Genomic DNA, 13708 nt, shown 5'->3' with positions numbered 1-13708 from the left:
TTTTGAAAGTGTCCGGATTGTCGGGTCGAGAGCTGTGGTTATTTGAATATATATATGAGAGTAAATGGATACTTGGATCGGATTCTGGGTTGACCCGCCCATAAACTTAAAACAGTTAAAAAATTAAAAATGCTATAGATATGTTTCAAACTCTCAACCTAACAAAACAAGTACAACTCTTTACCAACTAAGCTAATAACACAATATATTTTAAATTCAACACCAAATATGATGAACGCGGGACATTTTTAACTAACTAATCTATATATTTATATATATAATGATGCTTAATTTTGAAAGTGTCCGGATTGCCAGGTCGAGAGCTGTGGTTAATTTGTATATATATATGTGAGAGTAAATGGATATTTGGATCGGATTTTGAGTTGACCCGTCCATAAACTTAAAACGGTTAAAAATAAAATTAAGAATACTATAGGTATGTTTCAAACACGCAACATAACAAAACAAGTACAATATTTTAACCAACTAGGCTAATAACACTTTATATTTTAAACTCAACACCAAATTTGATTAACACGAGACGTTGTAACAATATATTTTTATCCGTGTGCATCACAAGTGTATCTTCCTAGTAATAATAATATACTAGTGTTTTCATCTATACTTAAGATCTCTCCACGTTCAAACCTTTTTTTACTTACTAATTTATATTAATAAATTATTTATTAAGAGTAAAAACACAATATCAAAATAGCATAAATTATTTTTACAATCTTAAATAATAAAGTATTAATTCTAATAAAATTCTATAATAATAAAACATATTTGTGTTGTTTAGTAGAAAATAATTATATTTTTGTGTATAATTAATTATACAAAATTCATTCAAAAATTTGCCCCGGCTTCAATACTCGATAAAATTTAATCGTTTTGGGCGTTCTGGAAAGATGAATGAGTCTCCTACAATGACTATTCAGCTCGATTTCACGATTGGATGTCCTAACTAGACAAAATATCGACGTGAATGGAGAGTATTTAGATGAAGATCAACATGGAAGCCATTCCACTCATAAATTCGTAACTCGAGTTGTAGTTGATGGATTTTAGTGATTCAACTTGAGTTAGGAAGTTGATCCCAACTTTCGCCGTATTGCCACTTTCTTTGGGTTTGATAATCAATATACCTTTTCAATGACATTGATTTTGAAACCTAGATCGACGATTATAGCACTTGCCCGATCAACACAAGAGAACCAATGCTCCAAGTGTGGGTCTTAGAGGTTAACTTGAGGTAGGCTACACTTCTAAAATTTGTATCTTTCGAATCACTTGGCCATTTTGGGTGACTGAGCTATCATTGGGAAGCCCTTTGAGTCATTTTTCCAATGGTAATAAGTAGGTCTCCTGGTTCGTTGTATAACTCATCCTAGATAGCCTGCAATGAGATTGATGCATATGGTAACCCGTCTCTGTACAGTCGTTTTCTTGTTCAGCACTACACAGACTCCATTTGTTGATGCTCAAAACATGAAAATTATGGAAAAGATTCATACCTTTCCAACGCCTACTCGCTCATACCGTGAGGAGCCTTGAGTCAAAACTTGTGTGTGTTTGAAGTTTCGGGTGTAGAAATCGCAAGGATGCTGAAGACAAAGTAATATGTAAACTTTGAAAAATCATAACTTGGGCTTGGGAGAACCATTTGAGCTGATTTAAAAGGGGATTCAATGGGACAACGAATTAAGCACATAACCCATAAACACACTTAACCATTTAATTAGGCGCAAAACTTGTCGTCTGACGGACTCAAACCCAATACCTCAGGGAGACTAGGGATATCCACTTTTAGCGGCAATAAGAGGTGGATACTAACCATAAGTTCCTGAGTTCGAGTCTGTCAGGCGGCAAATTTTGCGCTTGGTTAAATGGTTAAGTGTGTTTACGGGTTACAAACTTAATCTGTTGTCACATTAAAATGACTCATTTTAATGTGTTGTATTCAGAGTTTTTCTCAACTCCAAATATTTAAAAAGAGAAACACTAAGGACTTTTGATTAATTTATTCTTTTTTTTTTCAAAGGAATAAATTTTCAATCTCTAATCTGAATCCCCATCTTCTCTAACTGCGATCATTTTCCTCGGGATTTGTGCCTTGCACTCTACTTTTGCACTAACCTTGTTTATGCCTTGTGAATAGAATCAACCCTTTTGTAAAATGGTTAAAATTTTCTCATACAAGCAAAAGAGTTCTGAACTCAGAACGAAAATGTAATAATCCTTCAAACATCAACTAGCCAATTACTTATGAGTAGAGATTGTCTATAAAGACAAGCATATGGGACATAATGTCGTAGGCCCTTTCTTAATACGTAATCAAACAACGAATTCTGATTTTTTTTTTCTTTAGTTCTTTGAGAAGAAAACTAAAGTGGGGACTCTAAAGTCAATTAAATCAATACATCCGCGAGTGGATCATTTTAAAACATAGATGGGCCAATTCAAAAGGCCTATGCTAGAGAACTCTATTTTCGGTTTCTCATCCCTTTCCACTTTTTACGGGATGCAGAGGAGGTAAGTCAATGAGATTTTTAACAAAGCTTGCCTTAACACAAAAAAAACATTTTCTCTTAAAGAACGATAATTTCTAGATCGTACAAACCGCCCTTAAAGACGGGGTATATTTTTTAGGAGGAACGAAGAAAAATGCGTACAGCCTTCATCGTCATTATTCGACATCAATTCGATTCTAATACAGGTTTTAAACCAAAGAGGTACTTGCCAAAAAAATTTCTAGCGGTATAATGTTTGTAAAGTTCTGACATCATTTATACGATGTCACTTATTTTCTTCAAAAGAGTCAATAGTTTCCCAAATGTATAAAGAGTACTTAAAAATATTAATATTTAATATAAAAGATTCTAAAATATGTAAACTATAAATTTTGTTGCTATTTTTAAATGAAAAAAAAAATGTACTAAGTGTTTTATTTGTGATGTTGATATTTATGAAAGATATAAATATTAATATTAGTATTCAAAATTTGTTCTATCATTAACATATGGGTCAACTATTTAATTGAGTATTCACCTTTGTTTTTATGATTTAAAAAAAAAAATACTAATTAAAAAAACGATTTTATTCTCTCAAACTGAGGACTGTTTTTAAATAGAGTAAATGGGTGATATCTACTACTCACATTTGAAACAGATATTTTACCAAAAAGATCTCATATTTCATAAATGAAAAGTTTCTTAATATTATTTAAATAAAAAATTTAAAATTAAGTAATAACTTTATGTTTATAATCAAAGATTTGCTTCCAAACATAAAAAAAGAAAAAAGAAAAAAGTAAACTGCTCTTTATGTAATTTCAACATTTAAAAGAAATAGTTAAATGCACCGAATCCATGATTTTAGTATTAATTTGGATATACAAAATCATACCATGATATTTGAAATATTTGTTCAGATTTACCTAATATTGTTAGAATTGTATTAGATTTTTAACATATATCAAATATGTTATAATATGTGAAATATAAATATCGCTCGATTAAAAATCAAATTCACATCTTTTGCCATATATCTCTCATCATCGTATTGTCGCCATGAAACTATCTTCTTCTTTATTGATTTGTATGTTAGTTTTGTTGGGTTATGCATCTAATTGTATGGTTGACGCTACACCAAATCGCGTTCCATTCATGGTCAATTCTAAGCAACTTATGAATGGTGAAATTAAATATGAAGATCTTAGTAAGTTGTATTTACCATGTCAATTTAATTAATTGATTGTTATTCCTTTATATTTTATATTTATTTGTTTTTATAATTATATGATGAACATAAAAGTTATGAAATATGGATTAACATGTTATTTTGAATAAACAGGTTGTCCAGGTCATATTTGTCCCGGTGACTGTTGCTTTTGTGACATTGAGGTTAATCCTAATGTTTGCAGACAATGTTGCTGATAAATAAAAATGAATTGATAAATAACTTTTCATTAATAATGTTGAAGATTGAGTGATAAATGTTTTAATAAACATTTCTTTGTTCTGTTTTTAATTTCTGATCATTATTTATTGTTTATTTTATTTTGACAGTTACCATTATATATTGTCTGTTTTGTTAGTGGATTGTACAATAAAAATGAAAATAAAAAAATAAATCATAAACAAGAAACATAACTACAAAAAGATGTTGACAAAATTAAGGATTATATAAAATATTCGCAAATAACATAGAAGTTGGCCAAAACCTATAGATTTATCATATACAACATAGCTAGTATCCAATAATAAGACTGTGTTATTGTTATTGACGGTGCGGCACTGCTAATGTAGTCCCCTTCTAACGGTTTGGTGACATTGACCGGCAAAGAAGAACCTACGAAAGTTGAAACAAAAATGAACAAAAGAAAATGGAGATTGGAGAATAAGTAAATAATTCGACTCACAGTCGTGAATAGCCCAACCGAGTCGCTGGTGAACATTGTCGTAGACAACAATCTTGTCTCTAAGTGCTATATCTGCAAGATATGTGATACAAATTCAAATAATAAAATATTTTTCGACTAATCAATGATATCTTGAAACTAACAAAAACAAATTGTCTAGTTATTCTTCTCTTGAACCACTTACCTCCTAAAATTGATAAATCATCGAATGATCTCTGAATCCCCATGCACATTAATAGGAGTCCATCCTGTGATATATAAAAATGAGTAGAAGTTAGCATTTTGACATCAAACTCAAAAATCAAACATTACAAGAATTATGTTTCAAAACTTACCGTGAGTCCATAATTCAGAAGGTAATCGTTCGGAGTCAAAATCATGGATGCCCCGCCGTTAAAATTGAAAGCAATCGAAGGAAATCCGTTGATCCCACTATATTCATTTATAAACAAACAGTAGTAGTAAGTATTAATATTTTTAGTTAATATTATTAAATTTTAGGTGAAGTATATATAAATTAAGAACCTTTCAGGCAATCTATAACATTGGTTGCCTTGTAAGGGGAGGGGTGTAGCAATTTGTGAAACTGCACCAGTTACCTATAAAATTTAAATTGATATATTTTTATGGAGATTAGTCAAAATCGTAGCAAATTATTTTAATAAAAGGTAAATAAACTTACAGCACTTATAAATGCGTCGTATATGTCAGACACCAGGTATGCCAGTGTCGTCCCAGAATCCACGATGATTTCTCGACGATCAGATGCTTTGTAAGCATCGGGGTTGATGGCTAACAACTGCCCATTAATAGCAATGCTTTCAAGTTCTATATTGTAGTGACCCCTACATAAAGTTCAACATTAGTAATCATTTAAACCAAACCAATTTGATGAAGTGAAAAAAAAAGGCAAGTAATCCATACTTATGTGGTAGGAGCGGAGTATAGACCGTTCTCGAATCCTCCATCTCACCAAACACGAGGATGCCACCCCCATTTCCTCTCATACAATGGGAGAACATTCCAGGGATGAGTTGTTGGGACGAGAATTGTGATATAACAGAAGGGTAACGATGACCCAACCCCAAAATCCCATCAATAAGTCGAGTATTGGCAATTGATCCCTCAAGATGCGTGCTACACCTATTAATTTAGTAATTAGAAAAAGTGACGAGACACGTTAAGAAGTTTAAAGTATTCTAATAATATATATCCTTAATTAATTACCCGAATACAATTTGAGCTGAGGAAGCTGTTTGAAAATGGAGAAGATCGGTCAAGTAGTAGCCTGTAGCCAAACTTCCATCTCCATAATGAGTGTTAAATCCACACAGATTACTACTCTTGTTCGCACAATCTCTACCAATCCCATGGCATAATCTGTCCGAGCATGAAAGCTTCGAAGAAGAGGAGGAGCCGGTGGGATCAAATGAGTTAAGTTCAACCTGCACATAAACAGAAACACAATCAATATCTATAAGCAAACTTTCTCTTGTGGTTGTGAATTGCATGAAATTAAACTAAAATTTAGGCAAATAGTCAAATGCAGGTGGTGGATTTCTATATATTTTGTTTGAAATGAAAAGGCAGACCATGCAAGTCAATTGATGGAGCAGTGTTAGTAGCACATGTTTAAGAAACTTGATTTGAATACTAAAAGTGTAAGAAACTTGGACATTTTCATGTTGAGGTCCTGAATGGGAAAAAGCTAATTAATTATGTTGATTTAGCTGATGCTGTTGCAGATTAATTAAGAACTCAAGAAAATCCAAAATGTAATATATACTTGGTTTTTGGATTCTGGTTGTTCCAACCACATCTGTGGTGAATTACATTAATTGGTTTATTAATCTGGACACACAATTTAAGCAGTGTGAAGTTGGGTAAATGATGTGCTGTGAAAGTGAAATATAAGAATTAGAGTGGATGGTGTAAGGCAGTTAATAGAAAATGTATCTTATGCTCCTAAACTGAAATGCAATCTTCTTAGTATGCCCAAGACATGGAAGCAATGAATCAAGAAAATTTCAGCCATTGAAAGAAACAAGACATGGAAGCAAGCTTGTGGATCTACTATGTACCTAAAGGAGCAAAAAGAAAACTAAACTAAACTCAATGAACATGGGAATGGGAAGATAGACAAACGCAAGGAAAGACTTGTAATTGAAGGGTATGCCCAAGAACATGGGATTTATTATAATGAGGTCTTTGCTCCAGTGGCAAGACTTGTAATTGAAGGGTATGCTCAATTAAGTTGGAATTTATATCAAATGGATGTGAATAGTGCATTCTTGCATGAAAGACTTGAAGAAGAGGATGTAATTTTCATTAGTAAGGACAAGTTAATTTGCAGATTGTAATTCAGTGATCAGGAACTGGAGTTAAAATGACAACATTTTACCAACTTTAAAATTATTTATTCATAGGGAGATTGAGCATATAGTATAAAACATTTCAAAAATCACTTACTTCTTGTTGAGGCGACGACGACGACGACGACGGATCGTTGCATCTCACCCATAAATTGGTGCTGCCGGTATCAATATCTACTCTAAACTCTTGCGGCGGAGATCCGAGTTTTATCTTGACAAAATATAATCTATAAAAAAAAAATAAATAAATAAAAATAGTAATAATAGATAACATTAGTCACAAACATTATTTATAACATAACTAAATCATTAATTATCAGTTATACATACCCGACTACTCTTATATCAAAACCTCCCTCGAGAGGAAAGCTCACAATGTCACCAATATGTCTATTGTTGTCTCGAGCTTTCACTACTTCCAACTCCTCGTTATTTGGGGACGGGAATGCTCTTTCCATTACAAACATCCTATTTGCGATGAAATCGGTTTGGGCAGAGGAGGCTACAACCAACAACAACAACACCGTGAAAATAAAAATCTTCATTTTTGTTCCTCTCACTTGATTGAATAATAGCCCCCTTAACATATATGTGTGAGTTAGCATTACTATTTTTTAAACAACATATGTATTTCCTATGAAACAAGTTAGATAACAAATATAGAATTAGGTGTGTTTGTCACAAAATATTACTTGGAGTTCTTTTGAAAGAGAGTATATATTCTAATTTAAAGTAAATAAGGTAAAATGTTAATATTTAATTATATATGTTTTTGAGAAAATAAAATGATCCAATTAATTGTAAGATTTCAACCAAACCAAACCATGAAAAGCCTATGATTTTTTCTTTTTAATTACAAGTCAAGTTATGAATTAAAGGGAGGTTCTAACTTAATAATTAGAGAGTAAACTAGCTAGTTTAAAAAATAATAATAATAATTAATTAATAACCCTAGCTAGTGTTGTAATTGTCAATAACTAAATACAATTTATTGTGAGTCATTATATGTTTAACTAAAAGTTTGTATTTAACCGGTATCCAAAAATTTCATTTAATATTTTAAAACATTTATCAACTGTATGTATATAAAACAGAACTATTTCTTTTTTTTTTCTTTTTTTTTTTTTTTTTGCTTTAGAGCTAGTATGTACAGTTAGCTTGATGTTCATGTTTTGTCTCTTTTTCTTTATTTGATTGATTTTCCAATTAAACTGATTTTTCACTTTGATCTTTACATGGAAATGAAAGAATCTGGGGTTTCCTAATGTTTTTGTAGAGAATAAAAACACAAAATTATTGATTTTGAAAATATGCTCCTTATAAAATGTATTGTTGATTTAATTTATTTGTATTCTTAATTAGTAAGGCACCCAATTAATACTTAAGTTATTAGTTCACAAATACTAGTAAAATTTTGAAGAACTGTCGATAGAGGAAAAAAAAAAAAAAAGAGAGAAAATAAGTCTTTAATTGATATGGGTTATTTGGTTTTATTTTGGGATGAATTAATGTAAGAATTTACTTTTACATGTCTAAATGTTATATATTATATAATAACAAGTTATTAACTTCTAATCAGATTGTTTAAAATTGTAAAATAATTATAAATTAAACTTGTCCAGACCTACTACAAGTATTAATTTCTCTCAAGTTTAAAAGATATTATATGTGATTGTATAAAATGGTCATCAAAATATAATAAAAGGTACATTCATAGATGCATGATAGCTGAAATAATAATAATAATAATAATATATATATATATATTTAGTTTTGAGTATTGTTTCTAGAGGTTAAATAGATAAACTTATTTGGGTGTAAGAGTATATTTTATTAATTTAATTTTTTTTTTTTTTTTTTTTTTTTTTTCAAAGAACAAAATTATTTCTGAAATAATTATAAATGAGTATTATTACTTCTTGAGTCATTCTTTTTAAATTAAGCAATGTTTTTCGTAAAGTGCAAAATTTGTAAAAACTAACACGTTCGCAATGTTAGGATTATTGAAGATAATAAAAATTGACTGTAATATAATTATTTTTTATTTTTCATAAAAACGCTCCGAAGATTGATTTTTTTTTAAAAAAAATTCAATATTTGGCGTCAAAACCGGGAATCCTGCCACAAGCCACATCACCCATCCGACCAGAGAACGGAGCCACCACCACCACGGAGGGAGAGCCACCAGATTCTTCAGAGTCTTGAAAGTGTTCTTGTTTTGGTTTGAAAATTCTAGACTTTGGGTTGAATGTTGCACCAGTTTGACTGACCTACAGTCCACGTGAGGTCGCCCGCCCGCCCGTACAGAGGTGTCGCCAAAACTGACGGCTTGTGTTCAACTAGAGATTGCTTCCAAAGTTGCAGCCCTTGAAAATATCTTTCCAATGGTACAAACCAGAGCTTCTAACACGTCCTGAGTCGAACAGGAGAACATAAACAAGTTTATGTTCATTCAGTCGAAATTAAAAAGTTTAGTTTAAGCCAAAAACGTTCATCTTCAAATGACAAGAGCTGTGTTGGTTTATTTGAATTTGGTAAAATTGAAAGTTGTGGGTCTTGGTCATACCTTTCCAACGTGCCCAATTCCTAAAAAAAATGAAAAACCCATTTAAACTTCAAATGCTAAATTCACCCTCCACAATCAATATAAATTGTGCATTTTGGTTCTAAATTGAAGAAGGTCGACCGACTATACAACTGCAAGGAGGAGAAAGCTTGTAACCGCCCCTAAGTGCTCCGATCAATCGAGGGAAGATATTTCCATTTTCCGGCAAAGGAACTCCGTTCCAAGAACTTGTTCTTCCCACTTCTCTGTATTCAATCATCTTATTCTAGACCTTTAGGTAATATTTTGTATGGTCTTGAAACCCTAGAGGCGTTGTATTATCATCTGACAATTTAACTTTGGATAATTGTTTGTTTTGAGTTCAATTCAAGGTTTTCCATCAATTCTTGTTTAGATTGTTGATTATTGTCGCATATTATTGATTGGTACACCCTAGCTGCTAGATTATGATAGAACTTGATAGGTTAGATCAAGCCAAACCAAGAACTTACCTAATTTTGAGTTTTCTGGCCAAAATGACGAAAACTATGTTTATCCTTGTTCTTGAGTTTTGGATAAGAATAATTGTATTATCTTCTTCCATTGAAGTCCCCATACATCCTAAAAGACTTCTAAGACAAACCGGAGTCGAAACTGTCGCCACTTTGATGTCCTTAAGTTAAGTTCGTTGGCGAACATTCTACCATTAACTGCCACCGCAGCGGGAGGCCACCTACGGGTCCAAGATAATTTAAAGGCTATATCTTGAGTTCTAAAACTCAAAAGATTATAAAATTAAAACTTTAGCCTCTTAATTTTATTTTCAAGCCAGCAAACTTGATGGCAACTTTAAAATAAAATATCTAAAAAAAAATAAAACCGGACTTGGATGATGATCTTAGAGATAAGCTCACTTTTAGTCTGTCTCTCGGCTCACAGATCCATTTGACATTCTTAAACCAAGGGGTCCAAGTGCAATTTCGACACGTCGGGTCTTAGTTTCTCGGCATGACCGAAAGGATTATGTTCCCAAAAATATGTGTTACAATTCTCATAAGAAATAAATCAATTAAAACTTACTAAATCAAATCAGATTTTTTTGAGAATACCCTTATCATGTTCTCAATTTATTTAAAGAAAATAAAATACACTAAAAAAATGTTTAATAGCCTTTATGTTAGTATCTCATTCAATTTTAACTTTGTGTACAAAATTTTCAACTAGATTTTAGGTCCCACAGTTTGAGCTTAACTGAATAAACAAGAACCATTGAGAATATTAGTATTTGGTAGAGCCGAGAATGTTACCTTCTGCCAAAACCAATATGAAGCCTCGTGCTTAAGCAGAAGGGACTCCCAATTACAACCGGCAAGAGACAGACAGTTAAGTTCGCGAATAAGACGATGATAACACCTGAACCAATAATAAGCTGAGACTATAAGAAGTGTAAGATTATAACGAAGAAGAAAAAAACATTATATATAGCTAGACTAATGAACCTGATATGTCCTTAGCCCTTTCTTCAGAAGATAACCAACGCTGTTTAAGTTATCAACAAACGTGTCAATATCCGACACTCTTAAACCAATCCTATCTGCCAGACTATATATCTCCTGAAATATCGAGCACAAAAATAAATAAAAGTAGAATAATAGTAATCATGAACAAGTGTTTGTATTAATATTACTGATATTGAGAAGCAATCTTTTTGTTGTAACTCGGACTGTTTATTCAAGGCACTAAGGAATCGTTTTGCTTCCTTCTGTTGGCTCATCCCTCCACTCCGACCAAAATCAACAAACCCGTGTTCATCAACATATTTATCATACAATGATTCTTTCATTATTTCAACAACTTCCTGCAAAAGTAATTAATCATGTTTCTTAGACACAAATAACCCAAACCAGAAAAGGCATTGGATTAAATCCAAATATAACTCTTCATCAAACAAGGCCTAAGGTATGATACAACACCATGAAACTGGCTTACTTGTGCATCCTGAGCTGTAATTTCCTCTCTTAATTCTAATCGGGCTCGAGCTTGTGCAAGTCTTACCAAACTTTCCAACTGTCTTGCAGTTATAGGCGTGCTATCAGCAGATGTACTGTGGTCTCTCAATTGTAAGTAGAACCTCTGTAGGATTTCTGCAGCTGGTTTTGACATTCTGATTCAACAAAAACTATATTTAACTAACCATCTTAAAAATAATTACTTCTTAGCATAGAGAAACTAGTATTTATTACCTAGGGAAGACATAAGTTCTAGCATAAGCAATATACTTCCGAATAAGAGGGCCAGGTAAAGGAACAAAGTTGTGATCCTTCCGAGGGTCAAGTCTCAGCCTTGATACTAGAGAACCACTTTTTATGCTCAGAACTATATCACTAGCGTTCTGGTTTCCTGCATTGGTAGATATGAACACTCCTAGTCTTATTAAAGTAATTTGATGGAAAAATAAAATTACTATCAATATTCACCCTTCAACTTCTTAGCAAGCAGGTGAGTACTCTCCACTTCCAGCATGAAGCTGCAAATAGTAAAATTCTAGTATAATTACCACTCTGTAATTTAACAGGCAAAATATTTGGTGGAATTTTATATGAGGCCAAACAAAAAAATCACCAACCTACTGAATCAACAAGAGATTCTGCTTGTCATGGTTTATTGAGATTCATTAACATTTCTAACTTTTGTATATTACTGATCAGACCACGTGCACAATTCAGTCAGATACTTCTATCTTATTTCAAAACTTAGAGCTTACGAATGAAAGACATATAGTTACTTATACGAATCAAAATACGGGTAGTTTCAACAGATTAATAATGGATCAACAATAGTTGGGCAGGCAGGATGACTTACTGACATGATGTGCTCCGAGACCCTCTTGTCCAGCAACTCATCAGGCTTATCAAGCAATATGAAAACCAAATCGAATCGCGATAATAAAGCAAGCACTCATTTTCAAATTTTCGTTGACAGTTTTTGTGCGACTGAAATTAATTTCCCAGGAGTTAGAAGAAGGCACAAGTAACATATCAATGGAAATTAAAGAAGGTTCATTAGATTGAAAGGGTAGCAAAATATGAGAATTATATGATATCAGAAGAAAACAGATAAATGTTAGAAGTAAGAATTTGTTACAGTACTTGTAGTGGCCCCCAACAGGATTGCCGCTGCCAAGACAGAAGTTCGTGCTGATAAGCTTGCTACAAGTCCAGCTTTGGCAACAGAAACACATTGTTGCTCCATTGCTTCCAAAAGGGCCTGAGCCAATACAATTAGATGCCATATCAAATATCAATTATCGAATGAGAAAGCAATGGGTTTCCACACAAGGCAAAACCTGATGTTCTGCTGACATTTTGTCAAACTCATCAATGCAACAGAGTCCACTGTCAGCAAGTACCATGGCACCTGTTCAAAGTACATGCAGAGTTAAACAAATCTCCTATTGTAAAATATTGCTTTCAGTTTAATATGTTAACTAGGAAAGAACAATGTGTTTGTGTTATTCAATGTCTTTCCAACTTCATATATGAAAATCAAGGTAATTAATGTCTAAGCTCAAGGACAGTCCAAAATGGAAATTATCTTATTTTGTCACATCATCAAGTCATCGAGATACTCAAGGATCCTATAAGCTAATATAGGATTAAACTTCACTACACATGTTCATTAAAAGGCCCGTTCAAGCAAAATAATCCTTTAACCAACTGCAGTAACAGAAAATGAAAAAAAAAAAATCTGAAATACAAAGTTTCTGATCAATTTGCCTAGAGAGGCTTTAGTTACTAATATCCTGCATAATTATCAAAAACATGGATGAGATGGAGACATTTACCGGCCTCAAAAGCATAATCACTTGTCAAAGCATCCTTCACAACAGCCACAGTAAGACCAGCATTTGTTGTAGCATTACCACACACATAAATACCACGTGGAGAAATAGACGCTGCTGCTTGTAATAATTGACTCTTTCCAAGTCCAGGATCACCTTGTAATTTCAAATGACCAGTACCACGTCTCATCAATTAGTTAACAATACAACAAGTCTTTATTGTAATGTCAATGTCAGCCTATTTAATACCGAAAAAAATCAAAAGAACACAGAAATAATTTTCCATACCAACAATTATGACATGGATGTCTCCTCTGACAGGGACCTTGTTCTTATCTGTATAATGTTTTCTTACACCTCCAAATAAAGCTAAAGTAATTCCCGCTGCCAAATAAATGGACTAACATCAATTTATCTAATCATTGATTTAACCTCTAAATGAAAATGTGTAAGGAATTGTTTCATCTCCCTTCTAACAACATATGATCCTGGATATCAATCATGTGTCATGTGCAGTACAATACAGTCAT

General features: G+C 32.5%; 1 protein-coding gene across 1 annotated transcript; it reads right to left on the bottom strand.

Moving 5' to 3' along the window:
• Positions 1–4222: 4222 nt before the first annotated feature.
• On the bottom strand, positions 4223–9617 carry LOC124934486 (aspartic proteinase 36-like). The gene is made up of 11 exons (XM_047475024.1): positions 9488–9617; positions 7123–7294; positions 6890–7019; positions 5648–5865; positions 5345–5563; positions 5103–5265; positions 4946–5019; positions 4756–4852; positions 4605–4668; positions 4421–4492; positions 4223–4350 (listed from the first exon to the last, which is right to left on the bottom strand). The coding sequence occupies exons 1-11, from the start codon at positions 9615–9617 to the stop codon at positions 4223–4225; spliced, it is 1467 nt and encodes a 488-aa protein (XP_047330980.1).
• Positions 9618–13708: the final 4091 nt, after the last annotated feature.

Source organism: Impatiens glandulifera, chromosome 4 (genome assembly GCF_907164915.1).
Source record: "Impatiens glandulifera chromosome 4, dImpGla2.1, whole genome shotgun sequence".
In the NCBI taxonomy this organism is placed as follows: Eukaryota; Viridiplantae; Streptophyta; class Magnoliopsida; order Ericales; family Balsaminaceae; genus Impatiens; species Impatiens glandulifera.
Note: the sequence above shows the minus strand (reverse complement) of the source record. Positions and strands in the feature narration are given on the sequence as shown.